The sequence below is a fragment of the Plasmodium malariae genome (genome assembly GCF_900090045.1).
Source record: "Plasmodium malariae genome assembly, chromosome: 13".
NCBI classification, from domain to species: Eukaryota; Apicomplexa; class Aconoidasida; order Haemosporida; family Plasmodiidae; genus Plasmodium; species Plasmodium malariae.
Genome location: NC_041787.1, coordinates 2,268,973 through 2,284,216, shown reverse-complemented (window position 1 = coordinate 2,284,216; position 15,244 = coordinate 2,268,973). Strand labels below are relative to the sequence as shown.

The 15,244-nt window shown below is 25.4% G+C and overlaps 4 protein-coding genes and 1 pseudogene across 4 annotated transcripts, besides 1 other annotated feature; 2 read left to right on the top strand and 3 right to left on the bottom strand.

Annotated features, from left to right (window-relative positions):
- Positions 1–588: 588 nt before the first annotated feature.
- On the bottom strand, positions 589–6,237 carry MISFIT (nuclear formin-like protein, putative; the record flags this gene model as incomplete). The annotated part of the gene is made up of 2 exons (XM_029007551.1): positions 589–5,940; positions 6,211–6,237. 2 exons carry the CDS (start codon positions 6,235–6,237, stop codon positions 589–591), a joined length of 5,379 nt encoding a protein of 1,792 aa, XP_028863929.1.
- Positions 6,238–7,481: 1,244 nt separating this feature from the next.
- Positions 7,482–7,980, bottom strand: CPPED1 (annotated as a pseudogene).
- Positions 7,482–7,980: a sequence feature (serine/threonine protein phosphatase CPPED1, putative, pseudogene).
- Positions 7,981–8,882: 902 nt separating this feature from the next.
- RPB4 (DNA-directed RNA polymerase II subunit RPB4, putative) lies at positions 8,883–9,663 on the top strand (the record flags this gene model as incomplete). Its single annotated transcript, XM_029007550.1, has 2 exons — positions 8,883–9,307; positions 9,582–9,663. The coding sequence occupies 2 exons, from the start codon at positions 8,883–8,885 to the stop codon at positions 9,661–9,663; spliced, it is 507 nt and encodes a 168-aa protein (XP_028863928.1).
- A 1,076-nt stretch (positions 9,664–10,739) lies between these two features.
- On the bottom strand, positions 10,740–11,326 carry PmUG01_13054200 (cytochrome c, putative; the record flags this gene model as incomplete). The annotated part of the gene is made up of 2 exons (XM_029007549.1): positions 10,740–10,984; positions 11,218–11,326. 2 exons carry the CDS (start codon positions 11,324–11,326, stop codon positions 10,740–10,742), a joined length of 354 nt encoding a protein of 117 aa, XP_028863927.1.
- A 2,540-nt stretch (positions 11,327–13,866) lies between these two features.
- PmUG01_13054100 (conserved Plasmodium protein, unknown function) lies at positions 13,867–14,523 on the top strand (the record flags this gene model as incomplete). Its single annotated transcript, XM_029007548.1, has 2 exons — positions 13,867–14,313; positions 14,425–14,523. 2 exons carry the CDS (start codon positions 13,867–13,869, stop codon positions 14,521–14,523), a joined length of 546 nt encoding a protein of 181 aa, XP_028863926.1.
- Positions 14,524–15,244: the final 721 nt, after the last annotated feature.

Here is a 15,244-nt window from a genome sequence, read left to right as displayed (position 1 = left end):
GAGATATATAGAGAGGTGAATACATATGGAGGATATATATGAACAATTGCGCATTTAGAAATCCTAAAAATTTTAATCTTCACATTTGCGAATACAAAAATTTGAAGCATCCGTTTGTGTGTAAACAAAATGGTAATAAATACTAGCGTACGTCCAGAGAGGTATTTGAAAAAGGGGGGAGTTAAAAGTAGGTACTGTTTTATAGGGTGTTCATAAAATAATTAAAAAATACTAAAATATACATATCTAAACAATTATTTATTTCATGTGCTCGATTGTACATAATGAAATAAACGTTTTAAAATAATACATAAATCATTTTCAAATATATTATTGTAATATTGTTTAAAAAACACTTTCTGCATATGAGAGGTGGATATAATGGATAAAGAAAAAAAAAAATTAATTAATAAGTGTATTTTAACGTAACACAAAAAAAAAAAAAAAAAAAAAAAAATGACAGTAACAATAACAACAATAGTATCGGATTTACGAGTAGGAAAACGCATTAAAACATTACTGAAACAAATATTAAAACCAAGTAAAATATCATACTAAAATCGAAATTATGATTAGCACAAAAGTTTACTAGTCGGAGGTCTCAAATTCGGCATCACAAATATTCTCAAAACTCGTTCTTATTTTATACTTCCTTCGTTCCTTTTCTATGCTTTTTCTTTTTATTTCGCATGCATAATCTACTGTATTGGTAAGCGATTTCCTTTTTTTCATTTCCGTGTTTAGCTCTTTTGACGTATTATTATTATAGTCATCATTAATGTTATTATTACTACTATTGTTCCAATCATTATTATTATTATTACTCCTATTATTATTATTATTATTATTTCTACTATTAGTAATAGCTGTAGTACTAGCTGCAGTAGTAGCCGTAGCAGTGGTGATATTACGGCTCACGCCCCTGCCGTAGTTATATTTCTTCTCACCGACATTTGCGTTAACTGCAGAACTATCGGTAAAGCCACAGTAGTTAACATCCCCTAAGTTGTTGTATATTTTTAAAGATCTCCCTTCAGCATTAGTAGAATAAGTGTCCGATGATAAAAAATAGTTATTGGTATTGTTTAGTAATTCAAGTTTCTTTTGACTATTTTCATTTGATTCAGTTTTTTTATTAATGATATTAATATATCTGTTGTAAGACTCAAAAAAGGAAACAAAATTGACAAACAGGTCGTTAGAATATTTGACATTTCGAGCTTCATCTATATAACTAAAAAGAGGGTAAAAGGGTTTAATATCTCCTAACCATATAACAAGTATTAAATATTGCTTTATTAAAAGAACCAAATTCCAAATTATAAAAAGCATTTTTTTATAATTTTTGTCTACAAAGAATTGTATTTTTTCTAAAAATTTATCTTGTGTAGGTGTATCTTCTCCTTCTCCCTCATCTCCTTCTTGCTCTATGCATATGAGACAACTTTTTTTAAATTCTTCTGTACTCATTTGATTTTTTAATTCTAAATAACAATTAATAAAATCAATAGATTTATCATAAAGGTCTTTAATATGAAATTTGCTCACTTTTTTCAATTCATTTAATTCCTTATCACTAAATATTTCACCTGTATGTTCAGCTAATAGAACCATTATGCATCTATCTCTTGAGATTTTCCCATTTTCTAAATATCCATGCAATTTTTCTAATCTTTTCACTACCATATCCCATTGAAACCATTGATATATTTTTGGTTCGTTTAACCAATTACACAAAAACAGAATATTGCAAAAAAGTTGTTTTAATAAAATATGTTTACTTATGATTAACTCAATACTATTTAACTTATTCTTTATATGTTTTCCTAGGTCATCATATATAAAACCAAAATTTTCTATCAATAACAAATATCTAAATCGTTTGTGTACATTATTTATGGTACACATAAATAAGCAAAATTCTTCATCTTCATACAATTTACTGTCTTTTGTATCCTCTTTTTCTTTTGACATTTCACAAACACCTCCATAAGTAGTAGGAGCAGTAGTAGAAGCAGTAGTAACATCACTAGTAACATCAGTAGTAGTAATATCAGCGGTAGTACTATGCGTAGTCCCTATTCCCTCCGTTCCCGCGGAGGAAAAAGAAGCATTTAGGCAGTTACCATAACCATTCATTCCTCTCATAAAATCATATGTTTTTAAATTAAATTTTTCATATTTATTTTTATCATTCAACTCGTAACTACTGTTTTCATTATTTTCATCTGAATCAAATCCATCCTCTTTGTCTTTCTTCTCTCTCTCTTTTTTTACTCGAAATAAATTTCGAATTATCTCCTTTTTCTTCTTCTCCCCTAGATATACATTCAATTTTTGTATTGCATCTTTCCATAAGGGGTAGTTCTTACTGTTTTCCTCAGGAATAGTGTGCAGTATTTTTTCTAAAGTAACAGAATCACATGTACAAAACATTATTGAGGTAATAATTTTTTTTAAATTCTTATATTCGCTTTGTCTTTTTAAGGAGCAAAGCATAATAGCAACCGGTTGACTAAAGTACCCCATGCAGCTTAACCTTCTTTTATTTTTTTTAAACAGAAAGCTACAAGAGTGAGTAGATCTCATCACACTATTCCTATTACAGCTACAATTATTACTACAATTTCCGCTACAGATAGCTCTACATTTCCCATCCAAATTAGTGTTGTTATAATCCTTAATGCCATTTTTTCTGCAGCTCTTTTTGGTAAACCACAGCTCCAATTTTTGGTCATTCATTAATGAGCTAGTAGGTACAAACGATTCCTTTATGCAATGAAATATAGATATTCCGATGAAGTTTGTTATTTCTTTTTTTATTTCTTGAGACGATTTAAAGAGGATTAATTCGTTTTTTCCGCAACTACTGATGTTATTTCTGCTGCTACTACTGCTGCTAGTTGATGTAGGATCCCCATCCTTCTTATATTTTTGGTGGAAGGAAAGTGTGTTTCTCTCTCTCTCCAGTATATCATTATACACATTTATGTCTTTAATCTGCTGCTCACACTCAATATAGCTTTCTTCAACTTCTTTGTAACTATGTATACCCTCTTTCATAGTCTTATCTAAATCGATGATATCTAGTGATATATACTTTAAACTTAAATTCATCTGTACATGTAAATTAGCTCGGTTGTTATTACTACATTTTTCTTCCTCCTCTTTTTCTTGAGATAATAATAATACTCTTTTCCGAAGTGAAGGAGGGAATGGATGTTTGTTCAGATTAGTATTCTTGCTACATACTTTAGATTTGGATAAATTACTATTCTTTTTTTCAATTTCTTGTGCTTTCTTTTTTATCTCATCGTTTATATTTAAAATAATACTTTTAAAATTTAAAGGTATTTCATTATTTGCATTTGCAATAAGACCAACATTATTCTTCTTAATATCAGAATAATTCATGGTAATATTTGTTGATAAATCTTTTTCATTTGTAATTAAATTATCTCCCTTTTCATCTTTTCCCCTTATTGCTATATAGTTCTTATTTTGTGTGATTTTAGTTTTTGAAAAAGATACATCCTTAGTAATGATATACTCGATGTTACATGAGTCATTCACTTGAAAGGGAGATGTTTTATCCCTACTATTCTGATCTTCCTTGTTGGCATTATTTACATCCACATTTATATCCTTATAATTTTCATTATTAATTTCGCTAATAATAAGTCCATTGTTGATGTCATCTTTATTCCTATGATCCTTCGCTGATATATAGTAGTGAGTATTTTTTTCTGATGAAAACTCTTTTTCCTTCCTCTCATTCTTATGTACGATCTCTACTTCTTCAATGAGGTTTCTCCCCCTAAGACCGTTTGAGGGATCCTCAAGAATTTTGCCTTTTTCGATATTTCCCACATTTCTCAATTTTTCCATATCTCTCATTTTTTCCATATCTCTCAATTTTTCCATATCTCCCAATTTTTCCACATCTCCCAATTTTTCCGCATCTCCCAATTTTTCCTCATCTCCCAATTTTTCCGCATCTCCCAATTTTTCCGCATCTCCCAATTTTTTCTCATCTCCCAATTTTTTCTCATCTCCCAATTTCCCTTCAAAACTATTAGCATTATTGACCATGTCAGACTCGTTCTTACCCCCCCTAGCTGAATTGCTCATGTATGGATGAAATGATGCCTTTACATCTTCCTTTCTGTTTGACTCTTCAAGTAATTCCTTTTTAATGGTTACTCCAACTTGTGCTTCTACCAACTCTTCTCCTTTGTGCATTTCTTCCCTACTTTTCCTAGACAAATTGTTTTCTGTATGATCTATACTGAATTTTGGGCAATCACGTTTGTTGTTCTGATCTTCATCTATGCCCTCTTTAACTTCATCTACTTTTTTTTCATTCATTAATTCAGAATATATTCCAGGAATAACACCTAAACATGCGTATTTGTTATAATCTTCGTCATCCATTAAATGCTCTACATGTTTCATTGTCAACGGTATGTAGGAGCAGCTTAACTCTTCCCAATTTTTTTGACTCAATCTATATTTCCCTTCTTCCCTTAAATCTACACTTCCTTCTGCGGAGGTACATATTTTATTCCTTTCGTTCTCAAAAATGGTCTTCTTTTCTTCCTTAATCCATTCGGTAAAACTAGAGTCCATATGATTAGGTACATTTTCCATCAGCTTATGTTTTGCACTAGTTGAACATATTTCATCCTCTTCCCACTTCTCATCGATTTTCCTTTTTTTACTATCGCTACTACTGCTAGTAGTAGTTGTAGTATTATTCAAAACTGTATTGCTTCTATTATATACACTTTTATTTAAAATATTCTTATTCATATATATAGAACTATTACTAGATATGGTCGAAGAGTTTAACTTTCTCATGTAAATACTATTTTTTTGCAAATTACTTGATTTTATTACACTCATTTTTTTATTAACCATAGGATCATTTTTTTTTAAATTGTCTTTATTTATTAAAGGATGTTTATTTGAAGATAGCAAGTTTTCATTTATATTACTATTCTTATTATTCATGCTTTTTGTATCTATATAAATGCTTTTATTCAAAGTAGTCATCTGTCTGTTACTTGGAATGAAGGTACTTTTGTGAATTTCACTTCGTCCATTCCTTTTATATGCCCCAAAATTGCTGTTTAATAAAGTACTACTTTTGTTACTACAATTATTACTACTAATACTACTACTATTAATACCAACACCATTATTATGTACAATTTTGTTATTCGATACATCCACATTTTTAGAAGCATTTAACTTTGACTGTTTATCTGTATATACATTTTTGAGACCATATGGCACAGTCCGGATTTGGGATGTTTTGATATTACTCTGTTTCATATACACAGACTGATTATATAATGGTCTTTTCCTAAATTCGGACTGATGCACATGTTTTGATGTGGTAGTACTAATTTCTTCTTTGCTTGTTTTGTCATTACCTATCTGTGTTCTCTTTTTTTTTTCACAGTACTTAATGCACCCTTCTGAATCTTCTTTATATGCACTAAAATCAAGAGCACCCAAATTTACATAATCAGATTTATTTTTTTCACTTATATCAAGTATTAATGGAACGTTTGTATAATTATTGCTGTTATCGTTTCCTCTATCTTTAACATTTAGTACATCATTTATTTTTTTCCCAATAACTGCATCTGACATAACATTTTTATCATATGGTGTTGTGTCAACAGTGGATTTATTTTGACTTACATTATTTTTTAATTTTTTTCTTATTATTATTTCTTCTTGTAACAAATTTTCAAATTGTCTCTTTTTCTTATAACATTCTTGAAGATCTTTGTTATTGCTATCATTGCATTTCCTTCTAATTATTCCCTCGTACAAGTTTATAAGATCAACGGACTGCAGATACGCGTACCTGTACTTGTTCAGCAAATATAGAAGCTTTTCACTCAATTTTTTGAATTTCTCATTTTCCTAAAAAGGGTTCCACGCGGAAAAGAAGCATACTTGTGTTTATACTCATATGTACATATATGTATGTATATATCATATTAATGAACAAGCATATGTATATATATATATATATACATGCACGTTTGTTTGCGTGCGTTGTATCGCAAGAGTGAGTCGTTTTTCCGCGCTTTCACATAATGAATAGCTTTCCCCCTTTGTCTTTTACTCTGTATTATTTCATTTTAAACTATTTTATTTTACTTTTCTACGTTTTACTTTTTTCTAACGTACTTTTTCTAAGACGGTAATGACGGCCATGGGGAAATAATTTGCTTAAAGGAAATCTCAAATAGTTTATAATATTATTTGTAAAAGAATTGAACTGCAAACGTATGTAATTAAATAAAAAACATATGAAAAACAGCTTTAATGAATTTCAAACAAATATAAAAAAAAAAAAAAAGTAAAAAAAGTGTATATATATGTGTACGCGTATTTGTATCATATGTATTTTTATATGTACGCTTACATATATATACATGTATTTATGCATGTCTACTTTTCCCTCTTCTTCCCTCTTCAAAAAAATATAAAACGACATACAGCAAAAATTACAAAATTTCAGCACCTGGCTTATAATTTTCACTGTACGTTTACACACTTTTTGTATTTTTAAATATTTATTTTTTTTCTACTATATTTAAAAAAGAGAAAAAAAAATAAAATGACGAAATAATATTCTTACTTTTATTAATTGTGCGGTAAAACGCATGTGGAAAGTTCTGCGCCTCATTCAAAAAAGGAAAAATAAAAAAAAAAAAGAAAACAAAACAAAAAAAAGAAAACAAAACAAAAAAAAAAAAAAAAAAAAAAAAAAAAAAAAAAAAAAAAAAAAAAAAAAAAAAAAAAAAAAAAAAAAAAAATAAAATAAAAATAAAACAAAACAAAAAATACAGCAGTAAAAAAAAATCAAAGAATACGCAAACAGTAGCTGTAGCATCGTAATGAAGAGAATAAGGTCATCCGTAAAACCACCAATAAAGCCGCAGATGAAGTAAATAAAATAACCTCTATAACCATTCTCACACATGTAATATACCTACTTTCTGCGGAAAAAATAAATTTATTTGACAAATTTAAATAAAAATAATTCCTTCTGATAATTGATAAATTAGAACACAGACAATATAAAGAGTATTAGAGATCCCACTCATTATATATAAAAAAATTAATATGTTTAAGTATTAATTTTAAAAAATAAAAGCTCACATATGGATTAAAAACTAGAACGCACACATGTATACTTGTAAACAAGTATATATACATATATAAATTATATATTATATATACACCTACATATGTGAGTAATATTAAGCACGTACATACTAGCATGTCTCACATTCTAAAATATACTCCTTTGCAGTACATCATTGTAAGTAAGGTAAAAATATCTTCATACAGAAAAAAATAAAAGTGATTCATCACAACAGTAGACAAGTAGTATATTGAGGGTATATTCCAAATAATATTATTTATAAACTATATAGTCCTTTAAAAATTGCACAAACAAGTATATGTAACTTATCATTTATTGCTCCTATACTAACAGCAGAAATGGTTAACTCTTTTTATATTTCGATTAGTGCCTTTTACCCTATTAGCATGTATAAATGGGTATATAAAACCTAACTGACCTTTTATTTTTTTATAAATCCATAAATAATTAATCTTGATTCTTTTTTAAGGTGAAGTTTTGTTTTTTTCTGAATTATTAACTTGTCTCCATAAACTAACCCATTGTTTTTATCTTCATAGATATGGTCATATACAAACAAGCACGCTGTAATAGTAAAAATTTATGTTATGAGTTTAAAGATATTATTTTTTTAAAAGCGCACTCAAACTAATTCATTTGTTTCTATTTTGAATCTTGAACATTTGTATCATCAAAAAACAAAAAAAAAAAAAAAAGAGAAAAAAAGGTGGGAAAAACCCTTTTCATAAAATTTTTTTTTTTCTCTGCATTATTCTGCGCTTATCTTGAATCAGTATGGGGTCTATAATTTCTCAAAACTTTTCGCAAAAAATAAAACACAACCAGGTGATCTTTTCTACATGATCTGTATTATAAATATATCTACGTATATATAAATAAATAAAAAAAATATATATATATATATATATATATTTACGTAGAGCAAAAACAACGAACTCACTTATTATGAATTAAATAAAAATACGTTCACTGCATAATTCTAGCATATTAGAACAATATTGAATAATAAAAAATAGGATTTTTCACATGATATAATGAAAAGCACAAAACTGAAGAAAAACATATAGAATACTTCTTTGAGTCTAAAATATATTTTTTTTAAATTACAATTTTATATTTATAATTATTGCACAAGCATTACAAATTTTACGTTCATTTTTTCGCTTTCAGGAGAATCAAATATTAAACAAATAAATTCATTATCTTTTAATTTCAGATTGAAGCGTTAAAGTGCTACCATTTTTTTTTTTTTTTTTTTTTTTTTTAATAAATATTTTAATGATATTAAGCGATAGAGCACGTAAGCAAATGACCAAATAATAATAAAAGTTTAAGTAATAAAAAAAACAAAATAAATATATACACATTAAGTTATAAAATTTCGTCGAATTAACAATTATTCACATTCTTGAGCAGCTTCTTAGAGAGAAAAATATGCCATATTTCTTAATATTAAAAAGAAAGAAAAGGTGTATAAAAGGAGTACTGATATAATATTATTATATAGAAAAAAAAAAAAAATTAAAATAAGATCAAAATTAAAATAAATCAGAATTTCCTTTTCTGATATGTTATAATCCAATTTAAAAAGAAAATCATTAATAATGAAAAGCGTTAAAATGATCGTTTACCTTTCTCAGCTTTTTAATTTTTATCATTTTAAATATATATAATAAAATAAAAAACAATGAAAGTATTAGGAAAAGGAGAACCTATAACGAAATTTGAAACGTTTGTAGTAATAAAGAAGGAATTAGAGAATGCTAAAAATATAGATAAACTTTTATGTAATAAATTGACTGAAAGAGATGAGGAAATATTTCAAGATATGTACGAAAAAAATTTTATCAAATTATTATCTGATAAAATTCTATATAATAGCGTCCAAAAATATATTGTTGACACAAATCCTCATTTAATTTCAAAGCAGTCACACAATAAAGACTACAATCAATTAACCGAAATGATTGAAAACATTTCTAATAATATTGTTAATTTTTTTAAACAAATAGATATATATAATTTTGATAAAGAAGAAAAAATTCAGATGATAGACATTAACTGCAAGAACTTTGTTGACCTTTATGTGATCATGAACTATGGAGATAAGAAGTACTCCATTATTTCATATGTATTAACGTGTGTCCATGGACATATAATTTTGCATATATACGTACATACATATATATATGTGAGTACGCTACATTTCTTGGCATTTTATTCATTTCCTATAATCATTTTTATTCAGCATATTTTTCAGTAGACCCTTTAATATAGATTAAAAAAGCATTATCTTCCCAGTTGTTATATTTCAGTGCTCTATAATTATGCTTACATTTTTTAATAAAAAATGCAATAAATTCCTTTTTTTTTTTTTTTTTATTAGGTGTGATGAGAATAACATTGAACCTGTTTTAAGTTTATTGAAAAGTGTTCATATTACAAATTTAGTTCAAAATGAACAATAAATGTACTGTAACAGTAGAATGGAATCCTTTAAAATTGATTTAATTTGTACTGTAAATTTGATTATATAAATATGGGTATGTAATGAACCATGTATTACGCAACTTGGTTATATTTCATTTGATTTAATATCAATATATTTAATGAAAGAACATGCCAAATATGTATGTTTTAGTGAAATATTATAAAGTAAAACGAAAAATTGAAATGCTATATATTTGTCTTAAATATGGGAATTTTTTTTTCCCATTTTTTTTTATGCATGTTTGCATTGCTATAGTTTGTTCTGTTTTTTTGAACTTCAAATAAAGAATAATGCGTATTATATGTTAAAATGATGACCTTTTTATTGGGGTTTTTTTAATTAAAATATGGTACTTTATTTCTTAAAAAAATATATTTTAATAAAAAATATATTGACAAATAAGTTATTTTATTCTGCTATTTAAAACAATACAATTACACACACGTAAATTTACGTACACATGTATAATATACATATATATATATATTTATGCACATAATCTGCAAACATGTAATTGTTATAACGTGGCATAAATGCGAAAGGAGGATCTGTTACAATCAGACATATATATTCTGTATTAAATGTAATTATATGTTCCTTTTTTTTTTTATTTATTTTATTATCTTCTAAATTCTTATTTAAAAAAAAGTAAAAGAATTTTACTTTTCTTTTTTTTTTTTTTATAATTTACAGCGAAATGTTAAATATAATAGACTACGGAATAAAAATTATTGTTACTTCAAAACAATTAAACAGTCATAATTAAAAATTTATCATATAAAGTAATACTAAATTTTGCGCAAAAATGATTATGTACACATATACGTAACCTTTATTTATTTACTTCTTAAAAAGCACAACTTATATAGTTGTGCGACCATTTTTCAGTACAAACGTTATTACATATATGACTAAACGAAACCAAATAAAAAAAATAAAAAAAACACAAAATTTGAAAGATATATATATATACATATATATATATGTTTTATTTGATTATATTTCTTTTTTGTGCTGCAATGTATTTTTCTTTTTCATTTTTTATTTTATTTTTCATTCCGACGAAGCCTTTTTGAGGTATTCTATCAAATCTGCTCTTTCTTTTTCCTTTTTAATACCGGCAAAAATCATTTTCGTTCCTGGTATATATAATTTCGGATTAAGTAAATATTCATATAGGTGTTTATCCGACCAAATGATACCAGAATTTTTATTTGCATCAGAATAAGGAAAATCTGATTCTCCTGATTTCCTACCGTAAAACCCATGTAAATTCGGACCTTGCTTGACAGCTCCTCCTTTTTTACACAAATTGGAAAAGATTAAAAACAAATGTGTACACATATTCATATATGGAATATAAGTTTGCATTCGTAAATACACCTATGAAATTTTATTCAAATATATAGATACAGCCATATACATATATATACATAAATACATGTGTGCATGTATGTGTGTTCATGTATGTGTGTGCATGTATGTGTGTTCATGTATGTATGTGCATGCGCGTGTATAAGCTGTTTTTTACCTTTGTTAATTGTATGGCATTGAGCACATTTTGCCTTAAAAAGTTTTGCTCCTTTCTTATAATCACCCGCTGGAACTTCTACTTGTGGTTCTGGTCTTACTTGAGACATTCTTTGGTTAAAGATAGAGAAAATTAAATTGCTATTTATATAGTTCGCAGTTATATTTTTATTTAAAGAATAATATAAAAATAAATAAGTGCAAATTAATTATAAAAACAATTTCAATAAAACTCAAAGGATACTGAAACTATACAAATAGTAGCTAACAAATATATTTTATATTGTTCGTTAACAAAAAAAAAAAAAAAAAAAAAAAAAAGGAAATTATTTTATAAGGTATTTATAAAAACCCCTTATTATTAATTCAAAATAATGGGTAAAAAATTCCGGTTGTTTTAAAATAAATTTGATTCTACAGTAAGTATCAATTTCTTTTTTTTTAGATGTACAAGTTTTTCTTAACCTTACAATATAAATTTAATTATATCATTATGAAATGGCATGTGTTAATAATTTCACGGAAATGAAGTTATTACATATTATATATTAAGATTAAAAGTAAGTATATCAAAATTTGCAAATGTTTTTTTTTTTTTTTAATTTTCATGGTTAATTTAAATTTATATATAAGAATTTTTAAAAATGTTAATCGTAAATGTAATTATTTTTTCAAAGGAAACAATATAAATAAATATTTTAATATCCCCATATATACTTTTTTAAATTAAAACACATATGAAGCAAGCTTGTTCTTTTTTTGAATAAATATTTAGTACAGTCCTCTTCAAATTTAAAAGGTGTTTTAAAAATAATTGAACTTTTTTCTGTTCGTTTTTATATTGTATAATGCACATATAATTAGTTTTTGTTAACAAAAGTAATGCATTATCTTTAAAAGAGTTTGCTTCAAAAAAGGTAGAAATACATTAAAATGTAGTTCTATGTAAATGGTTTATTTTATAGAAAATAGTGTACTTATAAAGTTTAAGGAAAAAAAAAAAAATATATGTATATTTATATGTATATATCAAAATACAGATATATTTAATTCCTACAGAAGAATTAAATTTTTTTTTTTTTTTAATTCAATTACATTTGTTCCTTAACACAAAAAATATAAAATTAGTTTTTATAAGGGAAGACGTCTTTACAGATATATATTTTAATATCATAAATGCTACACATAGGGGAAAATAAAACAGTCGTAAAATTTAATGTGCAACGAATGTTGAATAATTCAGAAATAAGTAAAGAAGAGTAGGAGAGATATACCATGAAAAAGTAACATAATAATAAAGTATTTTTCCTTATTTCATTACTCTAAAAATTAATTTGATGAAAATACATAATATTTTTACAGCACGCTACATACAAAGTTATTGATGTTTTACAGAAAAAATAAAAATTTTGAAAATATTTTAAATAATTTTATTTTTAAACGTGAATTAATAACATAGAAGGTAAAATTTGTTCTTATATTTTTTTTACATATTTTATTAATTTTTTTATATGTTGTTTATGTTTCACGTTTCTCTTTTTCCTGCAAAAGTGAAGTATGGTAAAATTAATGAAGAAAAAAAAATAAAGTCTAATTACAGAATTTTTTATTAATCCTTATGCTTATGTTGGATCTATTTTGAAAGAATCTTACCATTAATATAAAAAAAAAAAAATAATTTGGCTCGCTCCTTATAAGTTTGTTGCATATGAAAACTTTAAATCTTTGTCATACATAAATGAGCAGGAATTATAATAGTCCAATATATGCACAAATATATATAAGTATACAAGGAGTAAACATTTTGTAAAACATTATCATTGTAGTAATTAAAGATTATTTATGCAAAAATAAAATGTTTGTTCATTTATATTATCCTTTGGACATACAATGTATTAGTAAAATGTTAATTTGCTCATTTAGTGAGGCTTACAGAAAAAAGCTAACATTACCTGAGCAGATCATATAATAATAAAAAATTTCAATACACATAAAAATAATTTTTCTTTATATTCTATGTTTTTCCCCTAATTTAAATATAAGACACATATAGTGTGCAAAATACATAAAAATAGTCCATTAGAAAATACATTTATCTTATATTTTAACTCTTGGAAAAGAGCTAAGAAATGATAATTTAAAAATTAATGTGTGTGTGTGTGTGTGTGTGTCTCCTTATCTTCTTAAGGAACACTCACTATATACGAATTACGTGAAAAATAATACTTATGCGGAAAATAACAATTATGGGTAAAATTGTTATTCAAAAAAATAAAAAATAAATACAGGAAAAAAATTAGCGACGTGTAGGATAATATAGTGTATAAATATACATAATACACATATCCATAAACACACATACAAGAAAAAAAAAAAAAAAAAAAAGAAGCTTAATTAGTACAATTGCATTGCATTATATTATAATGTGCTTATAGGGGTGAATTATAAATTATACGCCTCTTCTAATTTTTTTATTCTATGATAAAAAGGTAAAGTATAAACAATAAATTAAAGTCGTTAATATATATAGTTGTGTTAATGCAAATTAATGAATGTTGAAGTAGCAATTTCTTCAGCATCTTTGTAGAAAACACAAAAGAGAAAAAGACTGCTAGTCTGCTTGAATTCACTTTATATAACATATATAAATATGAAGTGGTTAATAGAAAAACGGAATACTAATTCTGATGAAAATTTTGAGACAGTTGAAGAAATAAATACAAATGATGAAACCAAAGTGGAATATGAAAATGACGCAAATATATTGGAAAATGAAAGTGATACAAAAAAAATGGAAAATGATACAAGCATATTAGAAAATGAAAGTGATACAAAAAAAATGGAAAATGATACAAGCATATTGGAAAATGAAAATGGTGAAACCAAAATGGAGTATGAAGATGATGAAATAAAAATGGAATATGAAAATGACGAAACCAAAGTGGAATATGAAAATGATATAATTAATAGTAAAGCATCAGATGAATTATATGAATCAAGTCAAAACGAAAATGTCATACTAAGGGAAGATGAAGTAAAACATACACATGATACCTTTAATTGTCCTTTTGATAAAAGTGTATTCGAAGCACCAAAGGTAAACATTTATAAAGCAACATTCATTTATTTTATAGCTTAACATAATATAAGTAAAACATAATAATATTTTATAACTTTTTTTATATTTTTTTATTTCTTCTCTTTTCAGTTTTATCCACACTACCTGATGAAAGACCATACTCTTCAATATTTAGATCCTGTAATTAAAAAAACCAAAAGAAGAAGTTTCTTATGTTGTTGTACATAAAAGGAATGTTAATGTATAGATAAAATTATTAAGAAGGAACTCTTTATCAGAATTTAAACAATTATATTTTGTAAACGGGAAAACGAAATAAGTTTAAAGCATTTCAAAAAAAAAAAAAAAAAAAAAAAAAAAATTATATAATAGCAATGAAATTAATAAATATATCTGTTAGCCAAAAAAGAGACTAAAAAATTGTTATCCTTTTGAAAGTTTTATATTTTCCCAATTAACTATTTTATGCTTTATTTTATAAAAATATAAAAATTTTGTAAAAAAAAAAAAAAGATGGAACTTTTTGTGGTTTACAATATATGTCTAATGAGTAAACATATTTCATAATATATATACAAATATATATGTACGTATGTGTGCGTATATAATTAAAATTTTTCGCAGCTGCATGTTACCGAACGAATTTGGCAAATATTGGAATGTAAAACTGGTAATTTAAATTATGATATATAAATCCCTAAGTTAATTAGTATTAAATATTATGAAATAATAAATTTTTATTTGGCTAGCGATTCTCAAGAAAAATACTGTCTTAAAAAAGTTGTAATAAAAAAAAAAAAAAAAAAAAAAGATCTTAAAAATGCTCTTAAAAAAGGTTTTTAAAAATATTTCATAATTAAAAAAAAATATATTTACTTTACACGTGATATGACACAACGGTTCATTAGCATATAAACACCTTATCATAATAGACTTCGTAGAATAACCA